This window comes from Medicago sativa, chromosome 2 (genome assembly GCF_051527215.1).
Source record: "Medicago sativa cultivar Bolivia chromosome 2, Bolivia_mono, whole genome shotgun sequence".
Lineage (NCBI taxonomy): Eukaryota > Viridiplantae > Streptophyta > Magnoliopsida > Fabales > Fabaceae > Medicago > Medicago sativa.
The window spans coordinates 12,325,053-12,342,531 of record NC_140750.1 but is presented as its reverse complement, the minus strand read 5'-3'; the positions used below and the strand labels follow the sequence as shown (position 1 = coordinate 12,342,531).

At 33.1% G+C, this 17,479-nt stretch overlaps 1 protein-coding gene and 1 pseudogene across 2 annotated transcripts; one reads left to right on the top strand and one right to left on the bottom strand.

The window, feature by feature from the left end:
• The first annotated feature begins 622 nt into the window (after window positions 1–622).
• LOC146944614 (cytochrome P450 716A67) lies at window positions 623–4,328 on the top strand. Its single transcript, XM_085742975.1, has 6 exons — window positions 623–1,033; window positions 1,188–1,402; window positions 2,401–2,645; window positions 2,737–3,124; window positions 3,461–3,918; window positions 4,044–4,328. The coding sequence occupies exons 1-5, from the start codon at window positions 751–753 to the stop codon at window positions 3,890–3,892; spliced, it is 1,563 nt and encodes a 520-aa protein (XP_085599101.1). The 5' UTR covers window positions 623–750; the 3' UTR covers window positions 3,893–3,918; window positions 4,044–4,328.
• An 11,325-nt stretch (window positions 4,329–15,653) lies between these two features.
• LOC146944613 (putative F-box protein At4g22030 pseudogene) lies at window positions 15,654–17,143 on the bottom strand (annotated as a pseudogene). The gene has a single exon (XR_015026027.1). The product of XR_015026027.1 is annotated as a putative F-box protein At4g22030 pseudogene (transcript).
• Window positions 17,144–17,479: the final 336 nt, after the last annotated feature.

Here is a 17,479-nt window from a genome sequence, read left to right as displayed (position 1 = left end):
TGGAATGTGTGCATTATATTTAATATTTAACCTTTTAATAAATTAAATACACAAAAATTTAGAGAATATTTCTTCTTTTGAACTTCTTAACAAAAATTTAGAGAATATTTCTTCTTAATATACTCCCTCCGGTCCTAAATATAAGAAAAGATTTCTTTTTTAGGTTCATTGAATAATTAATGTATTTGCTTTACAATGTAGACTAGATACATTAACTACTCAATGAACCTAAAAAAGGAATCTTTTCTTATATTTGAGACCGGAGGGAGTATGCTCTAAGGGCGTTAAGGACACAAATTAACACTGCTCTTTAAATATTCATAATGGAGAGCTCTATTCTAGATAATGCTTTTAATATTTTTGACCATCACATTTACAAACTTAAGAGAGAGCCAAATACAGTTGTCAATAATATCAAGTTTCTTTTAGTAGAAATCAAACAACTTGCGCACACTATTTCTTTCTCTTTCTTTTAATAGAGATCAACCAACTAAATTCCAAAACAACAATAAAAAGGTAAGAAAAACCCATGTCCACACCAATGCGCTCACAACAATAATGACTTTTACTTACCTACACCTTACCAAATTCTATAAAGCCATGGCTGATACACTCTCAGTTTAATTTGCAAAACAATTAGAGAAATGAAGCATCATTCACTGGCCATAAATTCTCTATTCTTTACTTAATTTGGTTTCCTTGTTGCATTCTCTATTCTCTATCTACTTTTTATCACCTACAAGCAGAGAAATGGAACCATCATTGGCTATAAATTATGGCATAATTTTCATCACTGTAACACTTGGTTTGGTATACACATGGAGAGTGCTGAATTGGATTTGGTTGAAGCCAAAGAGGCTAGAGAAGCTCTTACGAGAACAAGGATGTAAAGGAAATTCTTATAGACTTGTGCTTGGGGACTTGAAGGATTCATATAAGATGGGAAAGGAAGCCAAATCCAAACCCATGGAACTGTCGGATGATATAATGCCTCGTGTCATTCCTTACATTCAACAACTTGTTCAAATTTACGGTACGTTATTCTTTACTCAATCGAACAATACTTACATGGTCACAAGCCTTAGGAGTTTAATAAAACAAAAAAGTATATGTATGCTGTTTTTTCAACCAAGCAAAAATAATATGTTTACGGCATTGTTTTTTACCTTAAATGTAATTGAATGCAGGGAAGAATCCTTTCATTTGGTCTGGAACAACACCAAGGCTGATTCTCACAGAACCAGAGCTAATAAAAGATGTCTTAAACAGAACTTCTGAATTACAAAAGCCAAAATATGAGATTTTCAAATTTCTATTTAGTGGTCTTATAATTCACGAGGGAGAAAAGTGGAGAAAGCATAGAAGGCTAATGAACGCTGCTTTCCAGTTAGAAAAATTGAAGGTTATTTTCTTTTAATTACATATTTATAATTTGTGCATGTATGTTCAACCATGTCTCTATTTTCCTTTGTTTATCCTGCAAAATACACTTGTGTGCAAGATACGTAGTTTTAGGGACTGACCCAAGTGAGAGGGTGTGTAGGCCTTGGCCTATACTTGGTTTTAGAAAATAAATAAACTTTACTCCCTCCGTTTAAAAATGAGTGTCGCTTTAGCAAAAAAAATTTGTTTCAAAATGAGTGTCGCTTTCAGTTTCCAATGTAATAATAACTTTTTCTTTTCAATTGTACCCTCCAATTAATACTCTGCACACTACTTCTAAAGTATTACTTTTAAAACTAACCAATAGTTAATAAGGATAATTTGGTAAAATAACCATTCTCTTTCTCTTAATCATTGCATTTCTTAATATGTGTGTAAACACCTAAAACGACACTCATTTTGAAACGGAGGGAGTAGTACATAATACCTTAAAAAAAGAATTGAACCTGATCTATATTATAAATTGTGTCTCCACTATGTTTTGATATTTTTTTAAGAAAAATGCTATATGTTGCGAGAACATCCATCCATCCCGGATACATAACGACGATAGTTATCTGTAAGCCCACTATCAAAGGTGATTTTCGTCTTTTTCCAAAACAAAAGGTAGTTTGCAATTTTCTTTTTAACTCAAAATAGGCATCATGAAAATTTCGTGAATACCTATAAGAGTAGTGAGATACGTACAACCATTTGTGACATTTTTGTTGATAACTTTCATTTTCTTTTTTCTTATTGGTCCAAAACAATAGAGAGAGAAAAAGGAAGAGAGAGAATAAGAATATAACGTGAGTATGAGAGATAAAGTTGTCAAAAAGTTGTAATAAAGTGGTTGTACAAATATCATTTCTGTACCTATAACACTCCTCTTTAAACGTGTAATTATGATTCAAGTGGTTGTACTTAGTTTGACACAAAATATTAATTCTTGGTTGTTTCTTCCTTATTACACCATAGATCATGGCACCAAGTTTCCTCACAAGTTGCACTGATATGATTAGCAAATGGGAGGCAACATTGTCTTCAGATGGATCAGGTGAAATAGACATATGGCCTTCCCTACAGAACTTGACAAGTGATGTTATTTCTCGAAACGCATTTGGAAGTAGTTACGAAGAAGGAAAAAGAATATTTGATCTTCAAAGAGAGCAAGGTGAACTTGTAATGAAAAATCTAGTGAAATCTTTGATCCCTTTATGGAGGTAAGACTAATCTTCATATCATAATTTCTATCATTACTTCAACATTTTTACTAAGAGGTTAGTTTTACATGACTACTATTTTTACTTGAAGGTTTATACCTACCGCTACTCAAAGGAGGATGCATGAAATTGAAAAAGATATAGACTCTTCTCTTAGATATATAATTAACAAGAGAGAGAAAGCAATGAAGGCAGGTGAAGCCACTGAGAATGACTTATTAGGTCTTCTTCTAGAGTCAAACCACCAAGAAATTAGAGATCATGGAAACAACAAGAATATGGGAATGAGTCTTGAAGATGTAGTGGGGGAATGCAAGTTATTCTACTTGGCAGGGCAAGAATCTACTTCAACTATGCTTGTTTGGACAATGATATTGTTGAGTAGGTACCCTGATTGGCAAGAACGTGCAAGGGAGGAAGTATTACAAATATTTGGCAACAAAAAACCAGACTATGAAGGACTAAATAAACTTAAGATTGTAAGTATTTTAATCTATTAGCTATATCTTGTATTTTTCCTTTAAAAATATATTTTAAACCCATTTGGGGTTGACTTAGTGGTTGGCTTAAGATCTTGGAGCTTGCTCATCTCAAGGTCTCAGGTTTGATTCCCACTGATGCCAATTTCGGTGGACAAGTCCATACTCTGACTTTAAATGGGGCCCCACAAGTGCGCGATGGAATTGGTCCCCTCGAATTAGTTGATTCTTGGATCGGATACCGAGTTCAATTTTTTTTTTTTTTGCATCTTTTGTTTAAAATTATATAAACTTTATTGGACTCACTTATTGATAGCATAAATCTCTTTGTGACAGCTCCCCATGATTTTGTATGAGGTTCTAAGGTTGTATCCACCAGCATTTGGTGTTACTCGATATGTTGGCAAAGATATAAAGTTTGGAAACATGGAAGTACCTGCTGGAGTGGAGGTTTTCTTGCCAATTATTTTGCTTCAACATAACAATGAACTATGGGGTGATGATGCAAAAATGTTCAATCCTGAGAGATTTGCTGATGGAATTTCCAAAGCAACAAATGGTAGATTTATATATTTTCCATTTGGAGGGGGTCCTAGAGTCTGTATGGGACAAAACTTTTCACTATTGGAAGCAAAGATGGCAGTGTCAATGATTTTACAAAATTTTTACTTTGAACTTTCTCCAACCTATGCTCATACTCCAAATTTAGTAATGACTATTCAGCCAGAAAAGGGTGCTCATGTTATTCTACGCAAAGTGAAAACATAAAAGCAGCATCACAGTAAGATTTTAAGGTATGAATATTATTACATAGAGTGCTAGAGCCCATAAAGTTTGTATTGTAATTACTTTTAGCATCTATAATATTTTTTTTCACTGAAAACTCATATCAATTGTGCCATTTTTCTTGCACCTACAGGTACCACTAAGCTATACCATTTGTACTCAACGTTTAGCAACAAGTGTGAAGCACATCATGGATTTGATGATACTTAGAGATGTCACCATTTGTCATGAAGTGCGTGATACTTAATGGAGTTGTCACCATCTATATTTTTGCCACCATCTATATGTTATCCAAATTTAAATTTAATTATTCATGTTTTATGCTTTAAAATTCAAATTTGAACAATAATATGCGTTGTTAAAGGAAAATTGTAAACGCAAAAAGCTTGAATAAAATTGTTATAGTTTTGGATGTCCCTACAGTTATGATAAAAAGTTAAAATTGAGAAAGAAATGAGTTTTTAAGGATAAATTTGTCCAGAAAAATATTCGACAAATAGCTAGTTTAGTGGTACTGGTTTTAACTTTAGAGTTGTTCTGCTATAATAAAGAAATATATTTTATTACGAATTATGAAACTTATTTAATGATTTAGGTCTTAAGTTATTTTTGATAATAACTTAAGCCCTAAGCCACTTTTGATATAGAAAGTGTGAATACTTACATCAATCCAGATATTTTAACTAAATATTTAGTTCAAAATACGAGAAAGGCAGTTTCGAGAGCAAGGATGAAAGGCGCGCCCTTGCATAGGACGAGCAAGTCCTCGTAGAAGACCAGTAAACCCTTTCTAAAATATTGTGCTAAGTATCATCTTTCTTAAGCATACCCAATATTTAATAATGTACAAAATTTTCTTAAATATTGTAATATTATAATATAGAATATAATATTAATATATAAAATTTATTTATCATTCTTTACAATATTATTTTTAGTTCAAAGTTTTCTTTATAAAGGTACAAATGTGTCACAAAAAGGTAAACCATTTCACTTGGGTTGGCACCCCTATCCACAATCATGTGTAGCACCACGTCAAGAAGAAATATTATTAAAAATTAGGGTTAATATGTTTTACCCCCTGTAATATAGGCCATTTCCGGTTTTATCCCCTGTAAAATATTTTTTTTGGATTTCGTCCTCGTAATTTGCAGTGGCGGAGCCAGACAAATTTTTTTGGGGTGGCCGCTAAAAAAATTTTTTTGCTTACCTCTTGAACGAATTGTGAAGGTTTGAGGGAAAGCTTGGTGGAATGGAGATGGGAAGAGGCGTGAGAGAGTAGAGGAGGAAGGAGAAGAAGATTGAGAAAGAGAAGAAGAAAAAAGAAAAGAAAGAGGACGCGAGAGATAGAAAGGAAAGAGCAGAATATAATTATGTCCAAACAGTAAAAGTGCCTTGCATATGCATAGTAACATAAAATAATTATTGCTTCCCCGTGACTGTTATCCAGTTTCTTCTTTGTCTTAAACGTGTTTATTCTATTTCTTAAACGTAACTTGGGCTTGTCCAAAAATTAATTAAACAAACTTTTCCTGTCATATTTATTTTTCCATGAACATTAGTCCTCTTAACACGTTAATCCGATAATATTCCAAATATTAACATGCGGGATATTACAGTGTTGATTGGCTAAAGCTGACCACCTTTGTTCTACAATATGTCACCACAGCCAAGAGAGGAAAGCGTTTCAGAAAAAGGTGGGATGGCATGGTTGTAAATCTCATATTAACACAGGGGTATTTTGGTAATTTCCCAGAAATAATGGGTAGGCCATGGCCTACCCCAGTCCTGGTGTAGCTCCGCCACTGGTAATTTGAAGATTTTTGGTTTTGGACCTTCATGAGTTTTGACAGTACAAAATCAAAGATATGGCAGGGGGTAAACCGAAATTTGCTCAAATGAACAAGGGGGTAAACCAAATTTTTTTCAAATTACAAGAGGGGTAAACCTAAATTTGCTCAAATTACAGGGGGTGAAATATTCAATGAAGGTCTAAAACCAAAATATTTTCAAATTTCAAGGATGAAATTCAAAAAAATATTTTACAGGGGGGAAAATCGGAAATGACCTATATTACAGGGGGTAAACACATATTAACCCTAAAAATTAAAAACAAAAAGGAACAAGTAAAAGTACAACTTATTATAGGGACTAGACTTAATCCAAGTGATCAAGCATTTGCTTCATTAAACACTTTATTAAAGAAAACTCCAAGAAATAAAACAATGTGAAAGAGTGTGGCGTCTCTCTTGCTTGTGCGGTTGATCTAACCTTGATGTGGGCTGTAACACCCCGTTTTCCCAACAAGAAAATTTCTTAAATATAAATCAGAGTATTTAAATCATAAACGGAATGTCACATACTTCTTGAAACTTCGCAGTGGAATTAGTTCATTCAACATAAAAAGTCTTTGGCACGCAGGCCTCATCAGAAAATCTCATAAGTCTTAGTTCAATATTTATTCATAAAAGTTCATAAACAATACGTAAGGAATAGAAGTAAAGTCAAGTCCCATCCCGTTATGTATCAGAGAACCTAGACACACATGTGAGGAGTCCACTCACGACGCCTCTAATCTTGATTACCTGCAAGTTACCCATACGAAGAGCAACATTTCCAAGCAGAGGGGTGAGATTTCTCAAACAATAATATTAAGCATATAAATCATATAAAATACATTCAACAACTTAAACATCTTATAATTCATTAATCATATCTAACAACTTAAACTTCCTTAACTAGTGTCATTATCTTCTTATATTGGTCGTAAAACTATCTTAATACTAATCATAAACATCTTCATATATTATCAATTACTAATCTTAACATCATCATATAACATCAAATAATAGTCTCCAACAATCATCACATAACATCAATATTAATCACAAACGTCACCACATTTCGTCAAACATTATTTATAAGCATCAACACCTAATATCAAATATAATCATAAGCATCATCATGTAATTTCACATAAGTATTATTATCAAAACATAGCATTACCGAAAACAACTTCATAATCAAATTCGTAATCAACTTCATATATCAACATAATTATAACTCACGTAACATCTTATCATAAATCATTCGTCTTCATTCATCATAGCACTTCATTAATAACTTATCAACTTGACATCTTAACAACTTGACAACTTGACATCTCAACATCTTAACAACTTCGACTCGACTATGCAACTTCTACTTCACAAATCATCTTAAATCATCTTAGACATCTTCATTATGCATGTGGTACCATTCAGCAACATATATGAGCGTAATTAGGCTCTTCAACAAGTGAGCATAAAGCTGTCGGGCCTAAAGCCCCCAACGTAGTTTGAGCATAAAGCTGTCGGGCCTAAAGCCCCCAACGTAGTTTGAGCATTAAGCTGCCGGGCCTCAAGCCCCCATCTTTAATGAGTATGCAATGGACTCAATCTCCCTACAACTTGACAACTTAAACAACATCATGAACATCTATGACATCTTAACATCTTGACATCTTGACAACATAACATCTTAACAACTTGATGACTTCATAACGACTCGACGACTTAACAGCTCTTATCATCTTAACGTCTTAACATCTTAACATCTTAGCATCTTGACAACATATGGATCACATAAATAATTCATGTCATATCATAATATAACAATATCAAATGATAATAAACAACATCTTAAAATATCATATTCATCAATCATAAACAACTTCATATAACATCATATTTAAACATCGACAATAATTCACTATGTATCTTTGTAAAAACATAATAAATTATCCACAACATATTTTCATGTCAAACCAAAGCTACTGGAAAGGTATTACAAATATCAACAACTTTCATGTTTACAACAAAGATCAATTCAAAACAGAAACATATGAACAAAACGCAAAAACATGAAACAGAGAATGATGTCACCGTACAATTTTGCTAAGACCCCCTGTAGTATTTTCATCATAACTCACAGACCAAACATCATTTTCACGTCAAACCAAAGCCACTAGAAAGCTAACAAAATTATCTAAAACTTTCATGTTTACGCCTAAGACCAATTATGTACCGATCAATACCAGTTTTCATTTTAAATTCAGAAAAGTTGTGCTGAAAGTCCATAAAAATTCACTGTGACCTACGTGCAGTAATTTGACCATAACTCAAGTTCTATAAATCGTTTTGACGTGAGACCAACGACATTAGAAAGCTAACATCCATACCTACAACTTTTGTGTTTACACCTAAGACCAATTCCGCACCGATCAATACCAGTTTTAATATCAAAATTCGGGCAGAATGCAGATTTTCTTCAAGTTTCACCTAATCTCATGGTTCTAATCTCAAAACTACTTCCAATAATCATCCTATGGATTATCTAAGGTCTGTACATAATTTCTACATCAATTCAACAAGTTTTCATCATCTAATCATCAAATCTCTCTCAAAACCCTAATTCTCAAATTCTCACAAACTCTCCCCAACTTGTTAGATGTAATCTAATGATTTAACAACTTAATATTAATGCAAGATAGTCTCACCCTCACCTTAGATTAATTCGTGAATCAGCGGCAGCGTTCTTCTTTCCTAAGGTCTTCTCCTCTTCTCTTGACTTTTCTCTCCTCTTCTCTTCTTTCTTGTTCTCCTCTTTCTAAAAATCGGTTTCCGGTAAACTCTTTCTAACCTAAGCTTCTCTATTTGTAATACTAAAATATTCTTCCCAAATCTATTTAGACCCAACATCTTATTCTTCTTTCTATTCTAACCCCCAATTCCACTCACACTAATAATCCTCATATTCTAATGAATAATATTTCTCTACTAAATATATAATAATACACCAAATAACAAATATATATCTATAACAATTAACAAATATATTATGCTAGTAAATACCAACATATAACTGTTTTATCTTGGTTTTCGGGTGTCAAACATTGATTAAGTTTGAACCTTTTTAACCTTTGATATCTCATTTTTTCTTGGGAAGGGAAAAAATAAGCAAAACCCTTGAGAATCGAGGTCCGGGAGTTGTTTTCGCTACGGGAAGGTGTTAGGCACCCATAACGACTATAGTATCCTATAGGAACCGTCTTTACTTTCTACACGCGCGCTTTATTTGAAATGCTATTTGAAAAATGATATTTACACCTAAGAGTTTACTAAGTCAAGAATTGGAGGGAGAAGAAGATGTTTGAATTTTTATTTTATTTGAATTGAAGGAATTTTGATTCCTTGCCTACGTACCCGTTTAAGGGATCAAATCCATCGTAGTTCTCTTCCAAAAAAATGTTTTTGTTTTTTTGTTGGTTGATTTTAAGTTTGAAAATTGGAATTTGAAGAATGAGAGAGAGAGGCCTCAAGGGCAAAAGATTGAAAAAAAAGTGAGGTGGAATTAGTTATTTTGCAAAATGAAAGTCAAAGTATGATTAAAATTCATTAAAATTTGATTAAGAAAATAAAAGAGAATACAATGGGATTTTGGATCCCAAGGTTTATTATGAAAAAAGATTTGAGTGATGTTGTTCATATTTTTTTGGAAAAGAGAATTTTTCGAAGTATCGCGACTCCTAAGCATACATCTAAACATACATTCCCTAAGCTTACATCTAAAGTAACCATGTGATGTGTGTGTGCATGTGTCGGTGCTTGTGTCGGTGTACATCATTAGAGTCCATTGTCCTTTACATCATTGACCTAGATACATTCTATGGTCTTGCAAGAATTTAAAAGCATAGGAAAGATATTACAAAATTCCTAAGTTTTACATTCTAATTTTTGGTAAAACTTAAAGTGCAAGAAATAGGATGAAAGAGGGGATGAAGTATGGAATGCTTATGAATGAATGAAACATGAAATGAAATAGTTAGTGGCATAAGGAATAATAGGAATTGAAAATTATAAGCAAAAGAAACGCTAAAAAAACTTGGCAAAAGTTAATGAAAATTTTAACCTAAAAGTAACTAAAATCACCTAACATTTACCATAATATCAAGACAAGTATATGGCCTATAATCCTCACATCATGATAAGGTTTCAAAAAGCCTTATTGTAATCAATAAGGTGAGAATTATGAGGACCCATTCAAGTCAAGAATTATGATGTATCTAGGCATATTGGCATCATTTATTCACAAACATAACTTGCAAACCAAGCAATCAAACCTAATTCACACACATGCAACAAAAAACACATACAAACAGTAGCTAAAACTTCACAAAATCATATGGTATAAGTCACAAACTTTCATCAAAACAGGGAATTAAAATCAAGCAATTGTCACAAATTTTTTAATACCAAATATCACAAAATAACAAGAAAATTTTCACATTATCTTTTATCAATTTTTTTTTATATGCAAAAATTACCACAAAATTATCAAGACATGTGTGTGAAATTTTTAAGAAGTTTTAAGAATTCTTAGACACAAAAACATAGGAAACTTCACAAATTCTAACAAAAATAGTAAAGAATTAACAAGAAAATACTACATATTTTTTAATCCAGTTTCAACACATAACATCATCACAAAAACACCAAGAAAAAGATCAAGAACCCATAGAAAATTTTTAGTAATTTTTATCAAAGTTTTTGGGCAGACAGGGGCGCAATTAGCAAGAAAACAAGTGCATATAGTAACAAAAACAAAACAAAAAAACGAAAAGAAAAGACCCAGGCCCAAAGGGAATATGGATCCTGGACTATCCAAACGTATCAGGGACGTTGGATTGATCCAGGATCCTAATAACCCTAGATCAGACGGTTAAGGAGCGCAGCGCATGGCAAGATCAAATGGACACACCAGAAGATTGAATCAGGACCACACATCTAATCAAACAGCAAGATCAACGGCTAAAAACATGGTCTAGGAGTGAACCAGACCGGTTCGAATGAACCAAACCGGTTCACACCTATATAAAAACAGGGGGGACCGGTTTACGCCATTCTAAACCCTAATTTCTCTTTCTTCTCTTCAGACTCTCTCGTTTTCTCTCATCTTCTCTCATGTTTCCCACTCGTTCTTCTCACAACGAACATGGATTCAAGCCATAAATCACAGATAAACCACAAATCAGTGTAGATCGAACACCAAACATTTTGGATCTTGATACTTTTTGAAGAAAATCGTTCGAAATGCTTCGATCTTGACGTTTTTGTGAATAAAGTTGTTTGAAACGTTTCGATCTTGATGTTTTTTCGAAGAAAATTGTTCGAACGTTTCGATCTTAAAGTTTTTTTTGAAGAAAATCGTTTGAAACGTTTCGATCTTGAAGTTTTTTGAAGAAGATTGTTCGAAACGTTTCGATCTACACTGATTTAAACACGAAAAGCATTCGTAAACGATAGAGCATGGGATTTTGAAGGAGAAAGAAGAGTCTGAAGATTTACCTGCTGGAATTTGGAGATTCGAGCAAAAAGAACGGTGAGAAGATGATCTAACACTCTCTTCTTGCCTCTAGTGAACTTCTTGATTCGAACTTCGAAAATAAATCGAAGTTCTCTTCGTCTTTTCACTCTTCGTTTCTCGAACTTTTCTGGTATTTGATTCTTCTTCGCTTCTGCTTCAATCCTCTTCTTCTCTTCCCTCACCAAATCCTTCGTGATCGCAAATTCGTCCCTGACGAATCTTTGCTTGAATTGCGAAGGTGAAGATTCAGTGATGATATTTTTTCTGGGAATCTTCTATAAATTCGAATCAATTTTATGTAATCATTGCTGAATTGAGTTTTTTGTGATGAAATTGGTACGAGCTTGTGATGAATTGAGGTAGTTAGGGTTTCGGTTAGGGATGAATGTTCTTGAAGTTTTTTTCTGGAATTTTTGTGTTTGATCTTGATTTTGCTGAGAGAGAAACTGGATTTGTGTTTGTGATGTGGCGTTGATTCTGTGGCCAATTCTGACACTGTGCACTATTTATAACCTGCCATGTGTACTTGAGACCCACTGGAATGGTGACATGTGTCCTGGACCTTAACTGATTCGGCCTGAACTAATTTTTGGACTTGAGGGCTCTTCTACAAAAAATAGAAGTTGTGGACTAAACTGCAAATAACCCAAAAAGACTAAAAAATAATACTGGACAAAAATTAGGACCATTTTGCAATATTTGAAACTTTGGGGACCAAAATGCAATTGACCAAAAAAGGACTAAAAAGGAAAAGTTTGACTTGGGGGACCTAAATGCGATTTAGAAAAATTTTAAAGAGAAAAATAGAAAAAGGACTAAAGTGCAAAAACTTAATAAAAATTGAATTTTAAAAAATGTAATTTGGAATAAACATAAAGTGAAACCAATAAAAAACACAAAATGGACTAAAACGAACCAACTACTCAAATGAGGTACTTTAAAGTAACCTCTCTCTGCCAAAATTTCATGTGAAATGACCAAAATGCCCCCTAGGGACTAAAACGACTAAAAATGACTCAGATGCAATTAAAAAATGGTTTTTAACAGGGAATTAAAGCCAGAGTTTATACAAACTAATTGAAAAGACTCAGAGACATTTTTTTTAGAAATTAAACATCGCTTTAACACATGAAAAGACTAAAATGCCCCTAGGGGCTAAACTGACTCAAAATGACTTCAAATGCAATTTTTTAAATGGATTTTGACATAGAATGGAAACAAAGACTTACTCAAACTATTTGAAAGGACTCAAAAAATTTTCAAGGACTAAAAATGAGTTTGGATACAGGAAATGACTAAAATACCCTTTTTTATGAATTTTGCAAGTAATATTGAAATAAAATACAGAGAAAAATGTAATTGATCAGAGACAGTTCAAATGACTTGAAATGCAAGAAAAGAAGAATTGAGCTAGTATTTTTAGGTCCAAAATTAGGGTATAACAATAACATAACAAAATATCACTCAAGAAAATATATTAACTAAATTATAAAAAGACATCTAATCTCAACAAATCATATATCCCTCATATACATCATATAAATATATAAATATATTCTAAAACTAATTTAAATAATTAAATAAAAAGGAGGGCGTTACATGGGCGGTCCCCCCGACTCCCCTCAATGGTCCAACAAAATCTAATTTTGATCATGCAAAGCCAAATAGTTAAAATAAACTTGGTAAAAGCATAAGTAATAATATCTTTATAATTTTGATCATGCAAAGCCAAATAGTTAAAATAAAGTTGGTAAAAGCATAAGTAATAATATTTTAGAGTAAATTACACTCTTCTCCCCTCAAATATGCTTGAATTACACTCCTCTCCCTTGAAAAATAAAATTTATACTCCCCTCCCCTATAAGATGCTTGAATTACAACTCTCTCCCTTAATAATTAAATATTCACTACACTTTAATCTATTTGAACATAAATAATATTCATTTATTCATAGTTTAAATGTTAATGATAATTAAATTTAAATATTTTGCTATTAATTTTATAATTTAGAGTATAAAATTAACTTTTAAATAACCATATTTTTTTTGCCTTTAGTAGTTTTTCACATATTTAAATTTTATTTTGAGTTGTTTCATATTTTATAATAGGGTTTAAAATTATATGTTAATGAAATTGTGAAAAAAATAGCGAAAAAATATGTATTCAAATTTTGGTTATATTAAAATAGACCCGCAATACTATTTGTTTTTGAAGTGTGTTAGATTATTTTTTTCTTTTTGTTAGATTATTAGAAATAAAAAAAATATTGAGGGAGTAAAGTGTAGATTTTAACATAAGAGGGGAGGATAATGTAATTCATGCTTCTCTTAAGGGAGGAGATTGAAATGTTTTCTAATATGTTTTGAATAAGAGGGAAGGGGAGTGTATATTTTAACATAAGAGGGGAAAGGAGTATAATTCAAGCATCTTTGAGGGGAGAGAAGTGTAATTTACTCATATCTTTAATATGTGAGATCCAACTTTTCTTGAGAAAGGAGACCATACCAAAAGCATTGGTAAAATCCAAAGACATGCCTATAACACTAACTAAACAATTCCAAAGCTTGAGAGCAAAGGGACACTAAACGAATAAAATGACTAGCAGTTTCAAAGGCTTGATTGCACATACTACATCAAGAGACCATAGTGAAACCTGTCTTTCTAAGATTATCATCATAAGGCAATACAGTATCTATAAGTTTCCACACAACAATATGCATGTAAGAATCAAATGGTTCTAAGACCAATACATGTCATTAATGTTATGATGATAACAAATCAAGAGAACAATTTTATCAACTAATTAACGGGGGAACAGATTGTCTCCTGTTGATTTTTTCTCCAGTTTCTCCTGTAAATGAATCTCAGCCCTCCATTTTTTTTTATTGACAGATCAATGGATATGAACAAAAACACATAAATCTGATGTCGTTTCTATTCTTTCTTCCTCACAAACCCATCTCAGTCCTACTACCGGTTCACGAGAAGCCAACAAGTTGCTACTCCATAACTCAGTTTTTTGTCTTCCCATTCTCTATGTTTAATTTTTTTGTCTTCAGTTTTTTGATAGGATTGTTTGATTGCTTCCATTTTCTTATTATCATCAATTGATTTCTTTCTTACTGATTATGATTTATTGAGTATCAGTTTAATATCAGATTTAGCATGGACACCAATTCATATAAATTACTTTGAAACAAATTGGTTGGAAACAATGACATTTGCTGGTTAGAATTAGCTTAATAAGAACCAGCAAGATTGCAAAAGAATTAGGCTAATTAGAATTAGAATAATAACAAATGGGGAAGCAATTTTAAGCAATAGAAAAACACAGAGGATGGGAGTAGGAAGGAAGAAGGAAATAAATAATGAAGGACACCACTGCCAATCTGGTGCACTGCTTCACCGTGCCACCCACCATCGTCACGAAGTTCCGTGAGCAACCACGACCTGGGCAGCGGTTACCTCGCAGCTTCAATCACAACTTCACCACGCCGTCGCGAACCACGTTCTCCAATCCGGCGCCCCACCAAAACGAATTGGGTCTGTGAATAAGGTAGGGATTGTGAGGGGATCTCGTAAGGAAAGTAGGAAAGCCATTTTATTTAATTGTTTTACCAGTAACCGTTGATTAGTCATTAAAAGAAAATGGAGGGCTGAGATTAGTTGACAGGAGAAGACTGGAGAAAAATCTCACGGGAGAGGATCTCCTCCCAATTAACGGTTTATAGGTTAAGTCTCTAGTTGATCATGTATGTTTTTCTCAGTGTTTAAGCATCAACAAAGCTTCCTCTATAACTATAGTCAACAACAAGTGTCAACAAATTATCACTCAACGTCTCCAAGCCTTAAGGATGAAAATCATCATTCATCCTATGGTATCAATAGCAATTGAAAAGGTTTTCACCCCGTGCCTCTAGTAATCAAGAATCAGCAGTGTTACTACAAGTATCTGGTGTCAACCCTAAGTTTTAACAAGGCGTTATCAAGTGCCTCTGATAACCTTAAAGTTTCTGGTTATTACAATTGATTTTACCCTTATTTTAATTGTTTTTTGAGTCGATGCATTGTCTACTCCTCCTTACTTGTGCCTATTTAGTCTTTTGTTGTTTCATTCAGATTTTTATGGGTATTCAAGCCTTAGGAACCTAAGGGACATTCGTTCATTCATTTGGCATAATCACTTGACGAAAAAGAAATCACTGTTGTGAATTATTAACTAAATCATCGACTAACTTTTAAATTCGATAACAAGAGACTAAATGAAGCAAAATTTGTAAAAGAATATATTTATTTGAACTCTCCTACTCAATTAGAGGATGAAGTTAGAAGTTATATATGCAAAATCAGATCTCTGTTGTCTACATTTACATTTGCTTTCTCTGTCAAAGGACTAACAATGTTTATACATAAAATAATAAAAGAATGTGAATAGGGATCTATACATGAATTAAAGAACAAAATAATGTGTTAGTCTTGAAGATTATCTCAGAATAGCGTGCTGGCAAATTCATCTATGTCAATACCTTCGATGCGACAAGAAGCTGATTTTGAGGCAAGTTCCCTCAGCTCTGATACACTTCTTCCCAATTGCAAAGCCATTTTCATTTCAAATAGCTCTCCGTTTTCTCTTCTCATTAAATCTTTCTCTCCCAAAGTTGATTCAATTGAAGTTTCTAACAAGTTGAAAAAACCACCAGAAGCTCTATACATTTCAAAAACCATGCCAACTTGTCCACCATGCTCAAAAGTATTAATTGCAGAAGCCAATGAACCAGCCAATAAAGGAACAAAAGCAGCCAAAGAACTACCATTACCAATAAAAGTAGATCCAATAGCTGCAATTCCTGTGAGTAATGGGCCTGCAATTGCCAAACACTTGTTTACTTTCAAAGCTATGTTTCCAAGTCTGTGATAATCTTCAGCATCTTTTCTCTTTTTCACTTCAACAACCTCCCTCATTTCCATTTCTAATTCTTTACTCCATCCATTATTCATTTTCCCCATTTTCTTGCTTTGTGTTTTTCCTTTTTTGGAAGGCCACCAATTAGCAGGAACAAATTTAGCAGGGAATTTTTCAAGCATTACTCCCAATAAAGGAAGAGGGTATGCTTTATCAAGTGCCAAAACCTTTTCAATAGCTTCTTTGACATCTTCTTCAGTAGAATTTCCAAGAGCAATTTTTGTTTGGATTTGACTTTGAAGTTGCTTGAACAATCTTGTAGCGTTTCGTTGCTCCTCGGCCAATTGAGAAGGTTGGATTTTGTTCATGATAAGCAACAATCCAGTGGCTGCAGAGAATAAAAGAGCAGAAGATAACTTCAAAGCCAAAAGTGATGAATCAGAACAAGTAGTTGCAGCTGCAGCAGCAACACCAGACATGGTTGTAGCAGTGAGAGTAATCATGTTGATGGAATTCAAGAGAAGCGTGTTCCAGTTGTTACGTTGTTCGCCAATGTTGTGATGCATTTCCACTCTGTCAGAAACAGCTTCCAAGACTGCATATAATTTAATAATTTCATTTGACTTCTTATTGTTGTGTGTGTTCATTACAGCATTATTATTTTCTAATTGTATTTTGTTATAATCTATGGATACATTAAATTCCTCAATCAGATTTCTTGTTTTTGATAATTGTGGAATTGATAAATTAGACAAACTTGGGAGTTTTGGAAGATGGATAGCAGCATTAACTGTCCTCAAAGAACATAAATTAGCTGCTGCTGAGATTTGTAAACAAACCATGTATTGATGAGAATTGAGAGCTGAAAAAAATTGTGTTTAAATTGTAGACAAGAGTTTATTGTTTTATTTTTTGATAAAAGATGAGAGTTTATAAAAACAATGAATGGGAGTGAGTGGTATATATATAGACAGAGGAATGAAATGGATCAAAATGTTGATTGGAAGAAGTCATGAACAACCGTAAGATTAGACTTGGCCTTTTTATTGACTTTTCTATGTATGCTAATTAATAAATTTCAACAAGTTTGGCTGCCTTGGCTTGTTTCAACGATCAAAGGGGCCACGAAGTAGTAAAGCCAACCAACTACTCCTGCCCACTTGGATTTCTTTTATGCATCATATATAGGTGAATTTTGTATATGGTAATAACATTTGTTCATGCAATTGTAGTTTATCCAAAATCAGTTGAATCATCTGTTA

Bases quoted from the DNA above. Each gene is read 5' to 3' on its own strand.
- LOC146944614 (XM_085742975.1), top strand. From the start codon at position 751: ATGGAACCATCATTGGCTATAAATTATGGCATAATTTTCATCACTGTA. The intron at 1,403-2,400 runs GTTATTTTCTTT...ATTACACCATAG, and splicing joins TCCAGTTAGAAAAATTGAAG to ATCATGGCACCAAGTTTCCT. The intron at 2,646-2,736 runs GTAAGACTAATC...TTTTACTTGAAG, and splicing joins TCTTTGATCCCTTTATGGAG to GTTTATACCTACCGCTACTC.